Source organism: Mytilus galloprovincialis, chromosome 5, assembly GCF_965363235.1.
Source record: "Mytilus galloprovincialis chromosome 5, xbMytGall1.hap1.1, whole genome shotgun sequence".
In the NCBI taxonomy this organism is placed as follows: Eukaryota; Metazoa; Mollusca; class Bivalvia; order Mytilida; family Mytilidae; genus Mytilus; species Mytilus galloprovincialis.
In genome coordinates this window covers 39,855,200-39,876,293 of record NC_134842.1, presented here as the reverse complement: position 1 = coordinate 39,876,293, position 21,094 = coordinate 39,855,200, and the positions used below count along the sequence as shown (strand labels likewise).

The 21,094-nt window shown below is 31.8% G+C and overlaps 1 protein-coding gene across 1 annotated transcript; it reads left to right on the top strand.

Moving 5' to 3' along the window:
- The first annotated feature begins 4,978 nt into the window (after positions 1-4,978).
- On the top strand, positions 4,979-19,321 carry LOC143074498 (uncharacterized). Its single transcript, XM_076249931.1, has 2 exons — positions 4,979-5,039; positions 18,600-19,321. Exons 1-2 carry the CDS (start codon positions 5,012-5,014, stop codon positions 18,989-18,991), a joined length of 420 nt encoding a protein of 139 aa, XP_076106046.1. The 5' UTR covers positions 4,979-5,011; the 3' UTR covers positions 18,992-19,321.
- Positions 19,322-21,094: the final 1,773 nt, after the last annotated feature.

Genomic DNA, 21,094 nt, shown 5'->3' with positions numbered 1-21,094 from the left:
CAAAACGACAATAATACATATATAACAACAGACTACTAGCAGTTACTGACATGCACGCTCCAGACCTCAATTAAACTGATTGGAAGTTTATGTCTACATCATATGAATATCAGGCACAATTCCTCCTGTTAGGGGTTAAGTTTTATGACACCATGACATATATGAGAGGAATATAACCCGTGTCAGGCCAACAACTGGTTTTAGAATAAATATGTTTAATTTTGAATTCGAAGCTTGTTTGAGATGTATATGCCTGTATTATTTCATGTTCAAATGATCATTTGGACAACATCTGTCCTTTTCCCTTTTTTTACAGTATAAACGCGCGTTATCGCAAATTTTGATAGTCCTATCAGATAATATTTACAATTTAAATTGTTATCCTGTGCATAAATACTATAGTTTGCATACAGTTCAATAGTGACAAATAACCTGCCATAACGGTGAGATCGATTTTAAAGCTTTATTTATAAAACTAATAGATATGTTTCATAACAGAGAGTAAAATATATTTCATTACTATTATTTTTGTAATATAATTTATTTTTTTGTTATTTTGGATAACGAATTTGTTTTAACGAAATTTCGTAATAAATTGTTTGCCCAGAAAACCGTACCAAGTTATCACAACACGTATACGTTTCAAGCATGCCAATGACATAATGTAATATTGCAATGTACTAACAGAATCAGAAGAATTTCCGAGGACGAACAAGGATGGGCGGATATAAAATATGATGCGATTTGTCAAATCCAAAACATTTTAGACGAAAATATTGTGTTTGAATTAAGGATAGTTCTTTTGATATGTTTCGAGTTTCCATTCAACATTTTCTGGAATCCTGTATAAGTGATAGTGTAATAGATGAGTTTTATCATTTCAAAACCATACTGGTTGGTAAATAGCAATACGAATCTCAATTCGCAAAAAAAGTTGCAACACAACAAGCAGAAAAAAGTCTAAAGCATTAGAGTGCAGGCATTACTAAACATTTCGCCTAAAATAACTCATCCGATGGGAATTGGTGTAATCTTGAATTCAAATCATTTTATTTTATACATCGATGTTTTTTCTTGTATGTTGCTTGATATTTCCTGGTACTGGGCAACGTAAATCTTGATATCACGGTTTCTCTCGTTCATGTTCACGACAGGACTGGAACTTCTGAATTCAAGATTACACCGCGCTTTAAGATTGTCTAGAAATTGTGTCTACCGAAAACTTTGAAGATACACATTCAGACTATGAGAGACTATAAAAATAAGAAATTGTGTTATGGTCGCAAATAATACAACACTCCACAAGAGATGACACACAAGTTTAGATCTATAGGTCACCGTATGACATTCAAAAATTAGCAGAACCCATACTGATAGTCAGCTATAAAAGTCTGCAAATCTGTCAAAAGCCAAGGCCCTGCTATCAGTAATATTTCAATATGAATATGTTGTGCTAGTAGTGTTGTTTAATGTATTAAATCACGGTAATGAAATAGAAAAAAAAAAGTCACAATTTATTAAGTTAACCATTATAAGTCAAAATACGGTCTTATATATCATTTTATTCTGGTATCACCTAAGTTGGACAAAGGTTTACAGAAAAACACATTAGTTTACATTGCATATAAGTACATTTGTCTTCAACAAGGGGTCGGCATATTTCTTTGTTCAAAATGTTTAGAAAAAGTTTTAAACAAACATTTTTTTTGCAATATTATTGTTAACTAATATGAAATAGGAAAATTAAAAACTTGTGAAAATAAAAAAAAAAGCCACCTGTGGAAATAAACCCCAATTTAACAGCCAGTTACGTTAAATATCAAATAGGACTAGTATTGTCTTACATTCAATGGTTATCATATTTTCTAAATATTTGAATATGAATGCTCAAATAATATAGTATAACTATAACGAAATTAGCACATTTTCAGACAGTGACAGGTTTTTCATTCATTATTTATCTAAAACTTTTCCTTATCAAAAAATAAGAATTTTCCTAAGCTAACACTGTTTTAATGAGTAAATGTATATAAATTAGAAATATAAACAACCCCAATATATAATTAACTAAGTCAGAAATTCGTTTTCTTTTATATATTTAACGCAACAGCAGCGTTCAAATCCAATTCGATTTAGGGACTGACTTGCAAAACTGATCTTTTAAAAATGCAATGTTCCTCTCAGTTAAGATCTTGATTTCCCTGTACAACCCCCTTTCACAGAAAGATGACTTCTTGATATAAAAATGGCCTTTTCGCTCTTGTACTACCCAACACCATGAATAATTTTCTAACACTATCTATTTTATCGCATTTATGTTGGCTGCCACTTGATTTTCTAATTTTCGTGTTTTCGTTTATTAATGAGAATGTTAATTTTCGACGTTTTTGTACACAATGTCTAGTTTATCTTCCGCTCAAAAAAGCTGTCTTTAACAATTATCTAACACATTGCATTATATAAATGAAATGACATTTTTAGCATTTCGACATTAACAATACTAAACACTACGAACATAATCTCGCATGGTCAACAATAATACATTGCCTAATTTATTTGTTTCATAATAACATAGCAGCAAATGTCAATAGTGAAAAGAAATAACAAAGCATTTAAGGATTTGAGACTGTCACAAAAATGTTTATTTGTTTTGCGCTTCAAAATTTCGAACTGTCTGCGCATTTAAATTTTGCATTGTTGCACGGTTGATTTTGAGTGTTTCATATTTACCAATTCTAGTTTTGAACCACATCCTTATCCTGCTATTTGTATTATTTAATGAAAAGAAATTGGACTGTCGATGGGAGACTAGATCATTCATAAACGTCATTGAAATGCGATTGCAATGCATACTCTGCGGTCACGAAAGTGTATTTAGCAGTCGTCAACATGAGTACCCAAAAATAGTCCAGCATTAGGCTTAAAACGATATCCGTACAGGCTAGCGATATCTGTTTGTCTGTTTTAGTATATAAAACGCCCAATTGCAGGATAAATTGATTTATTCGATCGAAATTACTAGTTAACGACAATTGATGTAAAGCAATAATTTCTATTAATAGACGTCGAAAAAATACTAAAACTGTTATAATGTTTTTTTTTTTAGTAAGATATGATTTTGTTAAGATAATAATTTTTTATAAGGTTTGAGTCGGGTGTGCCTATTCTGTGTTGGTCTTTGCATTATGTATTCGGGTTTTGTTTTCTGTAATTAGTTAATACGTCAGTTTCATTATGTATATCTTTTATATACATTTGATAAAATTAACTGTTTCCAATAGCATTAATTGTTCTAAATAATAAGGATGTTCTTATCCCAAGCATAAAAAAAACATAGCCGTATTTGACACAACTTTTATCAACTTTTGATCTTCAGTGCTGTACAACTTTGAACTTTTTTTCACTTTCGATCTTTTATATCTGGGCGTCACTGGTGAGTCTTGTAAGGATGAGGCGCGTTTTTTTGGCGTATTGAATTTTAAACCTGATGCTTTTTGTTATCTATTAATCATGTGTTTCTTTGTCTAATACGTTCTCCTATTTATTTATATTGTAGTCCTGTAATATTATGTTGTCATTTCAATGTGATATTTAACATTGCCATTAAAGTGCGAGGTTTGGCATGCCACAAAACCAGGTTCAACCCACCATTTTTTCCTTTAAAAATGTCCTGTACCAAGTCAGGAATATGGCCATTGTTATATTATTGTTCGTTTCTGTGTGTGTTACATTTTAAAGTTGCTTCGTTTGTTTTCTCTTATATTTGAGTGTAAATTCACATTGCGATAAGACGTGTCACGGTACTTGTCTATCCCAAATTCGTGTCGTTGTTCTCCTCTTATATTTAATGCGTTTCCCTCGGTTTTAGTTTGTTACCCCGATTTTGTTTTTTGTCCCTGGATTTATGAGTTTTGAACAGCGGTATACTACTGTTGCCTTTATTTGATTATGTTTAGATTATAATTTTTTTATAAGGTTTGATTTTGTTTAGATCATAATTTCTTGGTCAGGTTTGTCGTATTGTTTTCACTCAATAAAGTTATGACTAATTAAAACCACTAGATTCAATCTCCTGAAAATGGGAATTTTCGATTACGGTATTTAACTGGGGATTTTGAAAACAGTTATCAATTAACCTTTACTTGAATATCGACAAATTATTGATAATGATTTCGTTCTTTTAAGATGAGTTACCAGTGAAAATGTTAGTGACAAAACATTACCTTCCCTGTAAACATTGAAATATAGATCTTGCCAATGCTTGTCCCATTTTAGCAAGGAAGCTATCAATTATGGATTCACGGAAACCCGTTCTGTAAATTAGTAAACATAGACTGAAATGAATAAAAATCAAAACCAAACTTCCACTCAACATTGACTAGCAAAGGACGAGTGTAGCAGGCTATATATGCTTGGAGTGAAATTGGTTTAAAATGTGGCTATGCTATTCCTGGAGGAATAACATGAATAACTTTAATTGTTTTTTTTACTGTCTGGATACCTCTCTGGAACATGCTAGTTGACACCTTTAAAATTGATTTACTAAGCAAAATAAAACATACTTTAATTAAGAAATAATTGATGCCAGCTATACTTTATTGTAGTTTTAACACGAGTAGGCATTATATTCGTGATTATTTTTGCCCAAGCGATATCGAGGGCTAAAATAATACGAATTTAATGCCTACCCATGTTAAAACTACAATAAAGTATAGCTGGTATCATTTATTTCGATTCTGATTAGGACAATTACGGTAAATTATATGTTCGATGTGTATAAATGTACAATACTTGTGTAGGCTCTGCCATGAACCCTGTCGATTTATATCCAATTAGTTCAAACAAGTTTAATTTCTCAAAGTTGTAATTCTAAAATTCAAACTTGAAACAGAAATTAACAAATTTGTTGACTAAAAGAATATTTGTGTCACAATATAACAGAAAAGTTATAATTCAACGTCTTTTTCTTTGAGGTCAATTTCAGACACGCACATTTTCAAGTCAGTTGCCAATGCCGGTGGACGCACAAGAAGAATCGGGTAAGTCTTTATTTACTAAATTAATCGTAAATGTTCCGCCGGTTATTGTAGCATTGATAAATATGTTCATATCTGAAAGAGGATTCCTTGATAAAGTTGTGCTGACATTCGAGACTTAGCAGGAGGGGCCCTTTGACATGGATTCATTACTTGCGGTAGCTTCACCCTGTAAAGTTGTTGAAAGGGCACGCCTTTGTGCATCTGATGGACCAGCATTACATTTAGGACTCAATTTAGATAAATAAAAATCAAAACTTGCCACTGAACTTTGCAACAGCTTCGGGTGGATGTCAGCCTTCTGAGTTGGTCAACAGTTTACATCTCTTGATTTTTGATACATACACACCTCTTGACAGTTTTCGTGGGAATCAACGCCATAATGAGTTTTATTTGCATCATTGTATGTCATTTTATAATAAGTATGGTCTCTGTCATCTTCGAACTTACCAAAATATTATTTTGTCAAACTATTTAACCCTTCCTGGCCTCGTCTTTCAAAATTTAACATTAAGTCACATAATACTTTTTTTGCTGGTGAATCTGTGTTAAAAAACCCGCTGGTATATAAACGCTATATGTCTTTTACAGCTGCAGTTTTTTTGTGCACCGTAACAGCCGGCTCTCTTGCTTTTTTTATCATTCCCGTTATAACATGATTTGATGTCATGAAGGCATTATCTTTCATTAACATTACGGTTGTATGGTGGAGATGTGAGATGACGGGATATTGCTGTACGTATTCCAGCTAACGCTGCTTTAAAGTAATCTGTCCCTTTTTTTTTGCAGGCTTGGATAGAACAAGCATAATATGTCGTTTAATATGGAGCTTTCAATTTCCTCACATTTGCCATTGTATTGGTTTTCTGTCAACCATCCTTAAATTAATATTTTAAAATAATTTTATTAAGTTAAAGTAATTATTTACTGTTGTAATATGCATATTTAGAAATGTATATATCACAATATGATGTTTTAAGGACTTTATTCTTTATCATATTGGTTGACTGATTTGTGAATAGTTTTGTCGCAGTACATCATACATGTACGCCTCACGAAAAGCATACATTGTTTGCTGATGAATTTTGTTTTTCTCATGACGATTAAAATTTAAGCTGAGTGATAATCTTGTGGCATTTGTAAATGGATTGAAAACCTTGGTGGTAATTACGCCTATTTTGTTTTATAGAAGAATGGGGTTCGATTCCCTGCTAGGGACAATCCATATTATCATAATATGAAACAATTTAGTCATCTCAGTACAACAGTAATAATAACCTATACTTTATTTTATATTTATAGTCAGATCACATGTTTCGAATAAAATTATTATATACATGTTTTTTCAACAGGAATAGTGAGGTCACAATGCAGTCATTATAGCAGAAAAAATCATAATGATATATATACAATGATAGTTAGTTGTAATGATTTGAGTCAGTTTTTTAGCCTCTGAAAAAAGGCACACTCCCCAATTAGTGTGTTGCTGTGTTGTCTCTTCCACTCTGGCCTGAGCCAACATATCTATGTGCTCTATGCACATCAGAGTGTTGTTGTCTGTGGTGATCAATACTTTTGTAACAATGTCCCCTATGGTCCACTTTGAGTCCAATTTGTTAAGGTATCGTCCATGTATACTCCATTTTAATTTGTTTATAAACAAGCAGACGATAGATGAAATGAACGTTGTGGTATTTAGGTCGAATATGTCAATTTCGAATTGTAACACATTGTTGTCATTGTAAAAGTATTAGTAACAAAATGTGTATCATTTTAGAGTTTGAAAGTGTTTTAAGATAATGAAATACATTAAATGCATACCAATTTGATAAAATTCACTTTTCTGCAGAAGTCAATATACGCATGTGCAAACTACATGTAGTGTAATTCAATTTCGAGCATAGGTGTGTTAACAAAGCTAAAGAAGCACGTCATATTAGAAATCTATGTAAACATTGAATGTGAATAGATCGCGAAGACCGCAAATATGTAAACTTACTCGAGACGACCTTTTCTTAGAATTTCATTCAAATAAGTCGAAAGATACCTACTTTATAAAAAACAATGTTATCTCTAACTTTCAAACCTTAACAAACATACTTTAAATGTTTGTATTTACGAAAAACAATATAACTAGTTCTTTATTGAATATACATGTGACAAGAGCAGAGTGGTATGCTCAATGACTAAGGTGGGTGACACACCCTTCAATAAAATGCAAAGAAAGTCAAAATAAAAATGCTCTTACTAGTAAATCACAACCGAGATTAATGACAGACGGACATTTTTTACAAAACTTGATGAACAATTGAAATCAAGATATTTGAGGTTTGCGTTACAACGCAAAGGTCTGCGTTTTATCGCAAAGGTTTGCGTTAAACGCAAATATAGGAAGAAAATACAAAAAAAAATGTGTGGCGCTAATTCGCTTCCGTAGGATACTGTTGCACCGTATTATCATATTTTTTTTTACGCAGGAACATCTCATTCTTAACTTTTTCTATAGGAAAATATAAAGGTAGCAAAAATAACTGTGGCTAAATTACTCTTAACCGACACAATTTCAATTGTCCAATCCATTAACAGACTTTATTCCCATAATTTTCACTAAAACGTGGTAATATTCACGTTATAATTACAATTATGAAATATTTACCAATGTAAATTTATGTTTTAGACCCAAAGTACTATTTTGTGTCCTTTAAAGGATATCTAAAACTGTTTGTTTCGACTTTTATTAAAAACAATTGCTATGCGTATAAGCATAAATACTACATACATTTTGTACTTGCGCGACGCCTTTTGATTTTACTGAAAACTGCGTAGACTATGAAATGTTTTCACAAGTTGAAAGTGTTCTATGATAGATAACATTTTGTCAGACAGTTTTCTTTTTTTTTTATTTGGTTCTTATAATATGCCAAAAATCTTTATATTTAATAGAGTTTAACATTGAATTGTGCGTTTTACTCTTAACAGACGTATAACCAACCCGATTAACAGACCAATCTCCCATATAGCCGCATACTCAATATAGATTAACCGACCAATCTCTCGGTTAGCCGAGTGTCGGCCGTGTTAAAGCTGCTTTGGAATAGGGAATGAAACTATAACAATGTTGTCGATTTTGTTACATACTTAATAAACAAAAAGGGTTAACATAGAGTTGTGTATATAATTTTAATTATTTCTCGGTTTATACTGTAAAATGTTTCCTTAATTGTTGTACAGTCATTGATAGTAAATGTTGCTAATGTAAACACCCTGGTGTTCATTCAACATCATGTAGACACAATAGACCGCATGACTTCTGAATTGAACTACGGTAATAAAGTAATCAAAGACTTTCAAAATTACCTTGTTTATATCTTTGATAAAGAATAAATTATTATATTTAAATATTAAACGAATCACAAATTTAAATTGTACAATTTAATATTATATAAAAGTGGAACGAATAAATAGATTGACGACAACATCACACAAACAAGGAAGTTAACTACTTTTAAAACTGACACTAGCCCGGTCGACCTTAAAGTATACATAACAGCGGTTGTCAGATCAATATTATTTCAATCGAAGAAAATTTCGACAGATGCAAAAGTCTTTATCAATCTAAATAATAAGGGTGCGTGATCTTTACTTTTCAGTTTGAAGAGGTTGATCTAAGATGAAAATACAGAAGCGTAACTAGCCTCTATTACAAAAAAAGCAAACTATATTGTTGGCAAGGGAAGGGCTCAAGGACCCCGGAAGAACTGGGAAAAAAATGATACAAAATCTTTCGGACCTTTCCTAATCTAAAGCGCACGTTTTGTCTTACTTATTTAATTATGTTCTGGTCTCGTAGAAAAATATATAGATACAGTGTTAGACTTTTCATTTTTACATGTAGGAACAATATCAAAAGACATATGTAGGATGAAGAAAAAACAATGTAATCCACATAGTCAAGTGTGTGGCTATTGCTAGTTTAAATATATTTATTAATAGTGAAAGGGAAATGTTCTACCCGGAGCAGGGATCGAACCAGGAACTTTTGTTTTTGTAGTCCGATGCACTAACCTATGTTAATTTGTATAATGAGTATCAATGGTCTGGTTCCTCGTTGAAGACCCTCCAGCTACATTCAAGTTAAAGAACAGGAATAAAAGCCCTGTTCATTATTTATTTGTATTGTTTCTGTATATTTTGTGCGATTTTGTCCCGTGTACACTTACTCCACATCTCTTTGTTTTCTATTTAGGACCTGGATACGGCTCAATGCTAGTTAAGCCCTCCAATTTTAAAGGCCATATGTTTTTAAAAAAATAATTAATGCCGCAGGATTGAGATTTTTAGCTTTAATGTAACCCATGTCAGCTTTTTAACTTGTATTTACAGCAAAGTTAGCCAGTTTGCTGTTCTGTAATATATTGTAACAGTTTAATTTTTCATGTCCGGTAGAATTGTAACTTCTCAAAACATCTTCCGAACAATATCTGGACATCTGTTCCGTGGGCATGTACAATTGCCAAACAACACATGCCCGTTCTTACGTCTTCGTAGATCTATTCCAACTTAAGTCTTATTGAGTGTACGACAGGCAGAACCTGATATTTTATACCATGGAACACTGAATCCATAGTCATAAAGATCGATTACTTATGTGGTGTTCAGGTAACGTAGCTGCAGAACAAAGACGATACAGCTACTTTCGAATATTTCTACAATTTCAAGCCGTTTCCCACTCACAAACACAATAATATTTTCAACATTTATCAAAATAATTACTTTTTTTATTTTTATGTTGTTTTAAAATATCAATTTGACTTGAATTTTGGATCCCGCTTACATATTTAACCCCGCCACATTCTAAATGTATGTGCCTGTCCGAATTCAAGAGCCTGTAATTCAGTGGTTGTCGTTTGTTTATGTGTCACATTTTTGTTTTTCGTTTAATTTTTGTAAATAAACTAGGCCGTTAATTTTTTTGTTTGAATTGTTTTGCATTGTCATTTCGGGGCCTTTTATAGCTGACTATGCGTTGTGTGCTTTGCTCATAGTTGAAGTACGTGCAGTGACTTATAGTTTTTTGTTCTCATTGACAATCATACCACATCTTCTTTTTTATATCTATATGAGTATATTAAATATACATGTATATACCAAGATAGGTCAGTTTATATCTTGTTCCTCGTCTTACTATACAAAAGGCTAGGAGAGCTACGTTGATAGACCATGTTGTCTGATAAGCTGTATATATGAAGTAATGGGACAATGTATGGCATGAAGACATCACCAAATCACCGTATGTCATACTCAAAAAGACATCCAGAGATTACCATTAATCATCAACTACCCACCATCATGCCGTGAGCTCTGGTTTGTTCTTAACACAAATACAGGAGCACAGCAACATGTCAAAATATTGTATTCAAACTGGGTGACTTGGGAGAAAAACATTGACACTTTCCAAAGAAATACCCCCCCCCTTCCACCTCAAGGAGGTATGGTATTATAGCAAATGAGTTAACTATCCCACAAAGTTCAAATGTTGTGGCTGTAAGCAATTATATATAGGCAACCATATAACCTTCAACAATGAGGGGAAAAAAACATACGGTATTATCGGCTGAGAAATAGTCCATGAAATGAAAAATATGAAACAGAAAAATCACGGACTATTCTAAAACAACATAAATTACGAAAAACAAATATGAAAGACATCAACAAACGACAACTACTGAACTACATGCTCCTGGATTGTATCAGGCACATACAATATATGGCCGGGTTAAATATGTTTGTGAGCGCTCAATTCTCCCCTGTAGCCCTTTTCACAAACAATCTTAAGTGTAAAATCAATGTTACGATTAAAATATTTAGTTGAATTGTTAAGGAATATTTAAGACATACGATAAATTTTACACTTAAGATTTTTTGTGAAAAGTGCTACTGACATCGGATTCGGATTTATTTTAAACTAAGTTTGCTTGTGCATATTGGTGTGTGCTTGTTTATTCTACATTAGCTAGCTATAGTTGTATAGTGGGAGGGGTGAGATCTGTTTTTTTTTTTTATCTTAGTTAAGTGTGACGTCCATTTTTACATAACTAGTATATAATGTTTTAGAGACCAGCTGAAGCCCGCCTCTGATTGAGGGATTTTTCTTGTTGTGTTGAAGACTCATTGGTGGCCTTCGGCTATGCACTTTGGTTAGGCTGTTGTCTCTTTTACACGTTTTTTATTTCCATTCTCAATTTTATTGATTGACAAATTGATTGAATAATTGATTGATTGATTGATTAATTGATTGATTGATTGATTGATTGTTAATTTTACTTCAAGCAAAAGTCATGATTATTTGAAAATCCTTTATTTGTATTGTAGTGTTAATTTCACCAATGAAACTCTCCATTAATTTTTGTCTTGGTATTAAATTTCTTTGTAATGACCGTCTGATTATAAAAAGACACTCAAGAATATGAAATATGAAAACTTATTTGGCCTTCAATGTCTCAACCTATTTTAATGTGAGTAACTTCTTTGTTCAGTTAGATTTCGATTTTGATATTGATCTGCAAGCTTCCATAACAGATTTCCGGTAATTGTTCTGCATAAAACCCTATGGGAAAGCGCATTGACTTAATTTTCCAAACGTCATTGGAACCCAATAATTTGGCAAGGGTTTGCAACCTATAATGTAAAGAAGTTACAGCCGATTGCATTGTGTGTGTAGGCAAAGGTAGCTTCCTTGGTTATCTTGCTTGTTTCATTATGTTAGGTAAACTACCCTCCTTTAAGAGAAGACCAGTTTGACAGATAACCAATCAATCTGTCTGTGGGACTAGGCTCCTTCTACAGGAGGGTAGTATACCTTAACTAATAATGACTTCACGGTTCAGCTAACAAGCAAGCAAACCAAAGAGATAACCCTTGTCTATACACTCAATGTAATCGGCTGTAATGAAAATGCGGAGATTGTGAGACCAGGCTCAAGCAGCCAGTCGGTAGCAGCCAGTTTTCAAATATTTATAAATGTTGCAAAAGACTCAAACGTACTTCAAATGTTTTTATTAATATTTAACTACTATATCATCAGCTTTTAATATATAATTAATCAGTCAAAGACACTATTCAATGAATGGGGACAATATTTATTACATTTTTGGTAAGGGTGGGGTTGAGTGTTCGACCCCAACATTGGACCTATCTTTAAAAAAATAAAAGCCAAACACCAACCTTGATTTTTTTCTCCAGCCGACATCAGCTACCCAGCTCCCCTTTACACATTTTTCGACAAAAGTATTGCCGTAGAAATTTTTACGTAGTGATGGGGTAGAGTGGTACCTGCAGGGGCCGTATGCATAAAACATCTTAACTTAAGTATTCCATAAACTCAGATTTCACTTAGAATATTTTCATAGATACTAGTAAGTAAAATTCTTAAGCGGTATTCATAAATTTACTTAAATCTTCATACTTAAATCGGAAAGTTTCTCTAATTAACGTCTGATATATACTAGTTCATCACATGTACTCATCCGTGTAAAAGTTTGTTATGATTATTTAAATTTATTGATCATTGAATGCTTTTTTTTTAAAGAGCTGAGCCTAAATTGATATTGGTATGTAAAACAATTCAATAGAACGTATAAATATAGTATACATTGTAATGATGCACGATTGGCGCATATTAGACAACGCTTTTTACGGTTGATGTTTTGACGGATGAGCATTGGAAGAAACATATTTCGGTTATCCAAGACTTTCCTATACTTAATCTTTAATCATCTTTTAATGGGTGTAATATTTTCTGGATACAACAATATGTTTTAAACTCTAACAAAACATGACCAAGGTTTCAGTGGCGTATACGTAGAATATGACTAAGGGTAGCATTGTAAGCAAATCATCCGTCGGAAGGGGACGATAAATGGCTGACCCGTGTTAAGAGAGAGCCATATCGCAAATAGTCCGTTGGAAGGGGACGATAAATGGCTGACCCGTGTTAAGAGAGAGCCATATCTCTTGCACGTTAAAGACACCCTTGTAGATTTCGAAAAAGAGCAGGCTAATGCCGCTACAAAGCAGCACTCGCACCTGCAAAGTGGAAAGGGATTAATATAAGTTGCAAAAACTTGTTTCCCCATCCACTATTAATAAATATGTTTAAACTAAGCAAATCATTTTACAAAACAAATCATTTTTGTTGAAATATAAAAACAATAATTTGATACGAGTAAGGTATCATAAATACCTTATATGATCTTATATAAACTTCTCGAATTTCATGGGGTATAGCAGTGGGGACTTCTGACTGCCGTAACAGTGATTCCATAAACAATCAACTGATTGTTTCAACAAAATGGAGGTCCATGTCCACCCCCCTTTTTATTAAAGAAATCAACCTCTCGGTAGGTTTTAAAACTTGTCGATTTTGTTCCTTTTAGTGAAAAAAAATTAGGGTATGCCCTACATCTTTAAAATAAAACTAAATTGAAAATTCAAATGCCCCCCCCCCCCCCTTCCCAAATAAAAAAAAAACAAAAAAAAACACACACACATGATATAAAAAATGCGGTTTTGCATGCCCTTTCTTAATTCCTTAATTTTGTTTGAACTTACGGTTACAAATGATACCCACGCAGTGTATTTTAAAAAAATTAAAAACGTGCACGTACAGAGTAAATAAAAGCAAAATAGAACCATGAATTACATGAGTAAAAAACTGAGTACTTTTCGGTATACACACGAGATATTGGAAATAGTATATAACTACCCACTGTTATCTCTTGATTTGTTGATTATACGTGATTTGATGAAAATCACAATGATCGTTAATATTTGGCAATACATAAACGAATAATTAGTATTTTATTACTGATATAGTTATTATTAATCAATTTAGTTTTAGGTAACCTATTAATGTTCTGCAAAAATTGCATACTTTCGATTGATTTTTAACTATTTTTGAAAATTTAAGGAAGCTCTATAGGTACCTTAGACTTCAGTGTTATCTTAGGCGTTTCCTTAGTATAAGGAGTTTTATGCATACCACTTAAGTATTGTGGGCGTGACTTCAAACAAGTAAGATTTTACTTAGCATACCACTTAGATAAAAAGGGCGGAGTTTCCTTAACTTAAGTGTTTACTAAGGAAAATATTAACTTAAGTAGCTTTATGCATACGGGTCCACTTGAAAAAAATACAAGGACTCCAATGTGGTTTTATGCAGAACAATTACCGGAAATCTATGATATATATAATATTTTATTGTTATAAGATTTGATATAATAGTTATTTAAAACACATGTTGTGTTAGGCTTTGATCCTGTCCATAACGTTATAGTATGGTGTTAGTTTTCTGTTTTGCTTTTTCCAATCATATTGTGTTGTAAAATGATGCCCTTTATGGGTTCTTGATTAGATTAATAAAATTCTTATCTTATCTTATCTTATAGTTCGCAAAATAAGTAATATGTTGGCAAATAATGAAAGCATAATTAATAGACATAGAAATAAAGAGAAACCGTATGATAACCAATAACAATCTCCTAGAGACAAACTATATGACATTTTAACACAATCATTTTTTTAGCTATTTTATTTATTTCTTGGTCCATTGTCTCGATTATTTACATTTTGTCCACTATTCTCAATTATACCATAATCACCCATCAACGGCCTCTAGTTATTGTTCAATATGACCTTATAGTCTTCACAAATAAGCAAAACTAATACCGAATAGGCTCCGAATGGCAACATAATTGAATGCTTTAATATCCTGGTTTGAATTGTAAAATTGCAGAAATTTGTTTTTTACTCAATTGATAAAGCAAAATACATTATCGTCCTCGATGTTCATAAAATACTGGCAGATGGACCTTGGTCATCAATTCTAATAATCTTGCATCAACCTTTCTAAACTTACAAGTAGAGATCACGAACCCATATTGTTCAGATTGTTGAAGACTTTTGCATCCGTTGATATTATCTTCGATTAAAGTAATATTGATCCGTCAACCGAGCTGGTTTTCGTGTCAGTTTTTTCAGTAGTTATACCTCCCTTGTAGTGTGATATTGTCATCAATCTATTTACTTATTCCATCTTTATATAATATTATATTGTACAATCTAAATTTGTGATTCGTTTAATATTTAATTATAATAATTTATTATTTATCAAAGATATAAACAAGGTAATTTGAAAGTCTTTGATTACTTCACACAATAGTTCAATTCAGAAGTCATGCGGTCAATTTTGTCTACATTATGTTGAAAGAACACCGGGGTGTTTAATATTTGGCAACATTTACTATCTATGACTGAACAACAATTAAGGAAACATTTTACATTATCAACCGAGAAATAATTAAAATTATATACAAAACTCTGTGTTAACCCTTTTTGTTTAAGTATGTAACAAAATCGACAACATTGTTATAATTTTAGCGTCTATTCTGAAGCTGACAAATGAAAATATTGTCATATTTTGAATGACAATTAAACAGTGTGGGATTTTTCGTTTTTTGTTTTTGTGAAATCAAAAATGAAAAATGAAATGATTTTGTTTTTCGTTTTTCGTTTTTTGAAATCAAAAACGAAAAACGAAAACACTTTTGTTTTTCAATTTGGTTTTTAAGAAATCAAAAACGAAAATGAAAACGCTTTCGTTTTTTGTTTTTTGTTTTTGATATTTCAAAACGATAAACGAATGGACGCAGATATACACGGAACATTATAAGTCTATATAATGTGCGAATCCAGTTAGTTCATTTTCACTGTCGTATGCGAGTATGTCTATTGTAGAATAAAGTACAATGGAGACAACTGCGTTTGTTTACATATTGAATATACAAAAAAAAATATTAAGTATTTTTGTTATCAATTTCATTAGAATGTAACTTTTTAATGTATAATACACATGTAACATGATTAAAATCCAAACAAGTGTAATAAAAGCAGATGAATCCATAATATGGATTACTGAATGCGATTAATTTTAACCATAGATGAACTATCACTGTAAGTGCGATAATTTCTGATGTGGAATTTTTGGAGGTGCGATGAATTTTCATTATTGTTTTATATCATAAATCGACATGTGATAACTGCAAATAGTCTTTTAATGATTTCAATATTGTTGATTTATATAATTGGAAATGCAAACTATTCATAAATGCTTACTTGAATATACACGGGTATCACCAACGTATGGATGATATAGTATCTTACAATATTTATTTTATATAAGCCTTATTTTAAGCCTGGAATTTAGGACTCGTATGTCATCTGATAAAGTCATACTGTTTATAAGATGCACGGTCTTCTCTTGTTTCAAAATCTTTCTGTTTAAACCCGTCGACCTGGAACTTGGGACTTATTTGTAATGTTATTTTTTTGGGAAAACAAAAGAGCGTGGAAAGATTTAATGTTTTAATCAACACCATTGTTTTATGTTAGATATATATACAGATTAATTCTTATATTAACCGTTTAAGTTTCATGCCGGCATACAAATTGGAAACTGTTCCTATACGCCTTATAATATTTCAAATTTGGATTGATTTTTTTAGTATTCATTTTGTCATGTTATAAGTTCGTGCTGAAAATAGGAAATACTGTGATAATTATTGAATTAAGTACACGGATCGATAACGGTCTGCGAGTTTGAAAGGTTTCTTAACTGACTGATTTCTTCGGAAAACAGATTGTTTTAAAGACAAATTTAGGAAGTACAAATTTCTACATTTATACGTCACATTACAAATATTTCCAACTTTGTATTGTTTCCCAGGAGTTGAGGCTCAATAAAATCGATATCTTTGTTTAGTAATATAGATACATATATTTTATTATATTTAGCAAGCATTTGCAACATTCATAACTTTTTTTCATTTTTTATTATTCCTGTAATAGAATAAAACAACATAATTATTTTTATTTGTTTGACGTGAAACAATACTTACTAAGGCAAGAAAAGCCCACTCGTCTCGCCTGATTGCAATGTAGTTTCTAAGCAATCCAGAATTTTGATCCTGAAGTCAAAGGTTAAGCTCATACGAAGGTCGGTTGATATTCGTCACATCGCTTTATATCTGGCGTATTCAAATATTTGATCAGAAAATATACTGGGGTAGATCATCCATGTATTAAGCGTAATTTTATGACGAATTTTCCTTGAAAAGGTTTAATACTCTCTTGAAATAGCTTTAAAAATTTGTCATGCCTTTTCATACACATTTCTACCATATTGGCAGACTTTCGCAAAACGGACAGTACAATAACTTACTACTACAGTACTCAAGAAAGCAAACAAACTCCTAAAGAGAATACATCGTACACTGCCCAAATTCTGAGTTCTGTTTTTCAATTAAATATCTGCATACAGAATAAAACCACGGGTAACTCATTCGCATTATGTGCTTTTAACAACAACAATTAACAGAATACACGGTCGCATTTAGTATAATAGCAAATCAATTTTGCTTTATTTGTAGTTGAATCAAGTTTGAGTTACAAATAATGTTTATTTCGTGATGTTCGCACGTAATTCACAAACCTGTCTATTTAAAATATTCGAAGGTTGTTCATTTGATATAAATTATAATATTAAAAGGGTGTTCATGTAATATAAATTATAATCAATGCCGTCAGAAACAAAACTGTGTTTTCATAAATATTGAATACTTAACTGAATAGTACTACAATTAGTGTTTGGTGGAATAATTAGCATAATGAGACTTGACCACAAAGAAAGCATATATAATTATTCCTTCTGACTTCGTAAATGTTGTCAGAGATTCGACTGAATTAAGACTTTATATGATGAAAAATGAGTTTCCTTCTATGAAAATGCATCTCATATACAATAGAAATGTATCGCCCTACAGTGAAAATGAAAGTCAAGTATCATTAGTCGACAATCAACATGAATCGCATAACGAACACAGCTAAAGTGGAATGTAATTCAATATAAACTAACGAAGTAATAAAAACCTGTTCTACGTTATACACCATTATCAATATGGTTAAAAAGTAAACTTTTCTGCAAATTTTACATAACTGCTGCTTTAAAATCTCTCTCGCGCTCTGTTTGTGACCTATTTTTAATATTTATCTATTTGTGTAGCAATTTTGCATTTGGATGGCTGTAGAAGCGATGGAACCCCATTTACATATTTTACCTATATCATGAATTTATAAAAACAGTACATATTATATATTATTTTGTATTTTTTTTACAAAAATCATAAATTTGTTGGTAATTTGTTAATTTATATTCCTTCATGAGACATTCATAGCGGATACATTAAAAAATGGTGTTTCAGGATTCGCACATAACATACACTGAATTATCATTTACAATTAACTGTTGATCAATATCGTAACCGGTATTGTTTTATCGTTGACTTTCTCGACTCTATCATCAGAAGAGTGAATTGTATTTTGTTATCGTTCACTGAATATCCCACTGTTACGAGAAAAAAAACTTGGTTAAAACTTTTTTTTTAATATTTTCATATCTTGGGATGATTAATTTCAAGATAAATAAGTGATTTCTTTTGTTTTATCTAGAAACATATTATCATCACACAGACAAGGCATCATTGAAAAAAATTCTGGAAACTGGAAAAATCTTAAAGTCGGAAAAGAAAATAGGAGATGCAGCTGGAGGTGATGGCACTTATCTTACAAAAATGGGCCCGTCATACTCAAGGACAAAAATAGCAAAAAATAATTACGATGGGCTTACAGCAAGATTTTATGAAGACAAAGTTGATTCCGGCAAAACAGATGTCGCCATTGAATTTCAAATGGCAAGAGGAACCGTACATGACCATTCAAAGGACTTGAAACGTGATGTGCACAGATATCCTGATAATGTTGATCTCAAGAATGTAACCGGCCTCAAAGTTCATGTTCGCAATGGCGAAGGTATACACACATTTGAACCTCAAAAGAAATGAACACTTTTTGAATAATGTTCCTCCTTATAACGTTTGATGGACATCATAACTATTGTTTTCTTGTGTCTGACTTGTAGTTCTCAACATTGACTTATTTACTGAGGCTTGTTTATGAAAAGTAAAAGAAGTAATAATAAATGAACAAGCAAATCGTTTATAAACTATAACACTGTACAATGTAGTAACAACTATGATTGCAATTCAATATATTACATTCGACGACCAATATATCAAATAATAATTGTTATTATAAAAAATGAAAGTAGTGAACTATTGATTTTGTAGAAATAAACTATGTGCAATGTCATCAAATTAAAGATACAGAAATTTTGTAAATTATTCTTCACTCATTGTAGAACATTCTGAAACCTAGAACATTCGACAAGTTTTTCAGTCAAGTGTAAAGAATTATTTCACATACTGGCTCTTCGTTGTCGTCAAAATGCGCAAGATAGTGGGAGATTGCCCAAAAAGTAAATTAGAAATGCTACTTTAAAGAAACGAATGTTCATAATTTCAATTTTTCTCTGTGTTATACAGATACTTTTATACAATTTGATATTACACTTAAACTGCATATTATACAATTAACACATGTGTAGTGCTATAAAATGCGTAGAAGCATCAGGATGCTTGACAGGGTCGCTAATAGCGACGTCACGCCCTAGTGTTGTAAAAATCCATCATCGAAAGTGGACAATGTGAAGCTATACGGTAAGCGTAAATTAAATTTTTCCGCATGTTTGATAAGATTTTATAAGTTGCATGTTTTCCAACTATTGTTGGCAATATGGCCATTAGTTGTACTGTTATACAACAGTCCGAATTACGGGTGAGCTATCTTATACATATGTAACGGTATAATAATAGTTTGACCATTGCTACAAATTGTTGATTTGATTTTAAAAAGACGACCATATTTGGCTAAACAAAGAGGACACACGGTTGGGATTGCATTCTACTGAACTGAGATAGAAAAGTTTAAAACTGTCTGTATTCCAGATTGTTCATGATTTGTCTCTGTAGCATTGTTACGGCAGCTCGAGTTCACATGCAAATCTTTTGGATTTATACAATAAAGGTTGCAACGTTTGGACATTAATCTAAAGGAAAGATTTCAATTAGTTGTCGGGTAAACACTATTGTTTCCGATAAGTATGTGTTCGTTGTAACGCGTAGCATATTCGCTGTGTATTCTAGAACACATGTGTCGAGGTACTGTGCAAGGAATGAACATGAGAAAATGAGAAAATATAATCAATGCAAATTTTTCATTTTCTCTATATTGTTCAAAAAACTGTTCTTTCATTACTGCTAGAAATTTTTCTGTTCCATGGAGAGTCCTATTTTTGTCTTTTTTGTTGTTTAATCTGGACCTAAAAGTCTACCTCCTCTGTGTATGGATGGTTTTGTATGATTTAATAAGACCACAAATCGATTAAAAGATAACGAATATTGATCTAACCGCCATAAATACTCCATATTTCTATCAAGGCTTTCCCATTCTCTCTCGGACTGGCTGATTACTTTTGCATTCCTACATGCTATTTCTCTTTTAGACACTATCACATATATGAGAAACTAAGCTGTTGGTTCTTCAAAGGTTGTATTCAGTTTCTAAAGTATACACCAACCAAGACCTCTTAGGAGATATGGAAAAAACGAAATTTATTTTTAATCAAAGTAACCATACGGAAGTTTCATTATCCCTGGTATAGTTATACCTGTTTCCATAGTCATTTAAATAATGAATGAATCCAATACAAGCTCCCAAATCCAAAATTAATTAATTAAAACTCTCGTATTCATATATTTAACAAAACTGCAAGTGAATACAAGTAACAAACGTGATATGACTGGTAAGCTTTTATCCACAATTACATAATTCTTATATGAACTGTATTTATAACATTTCATTACAGAATTGAAATATTCATTCGCTGATAATTATGTATGCATTAAAAAGATAACATAATGCATTATAAAGTTTACCTTTTTAACAATGTACTATGTTATTCTTGTACTCACACATCATTTATTTATATGAATATGAAAGAAATAAAACAACGTACATGACGTAGATCGAGTGGATGTAATATGATG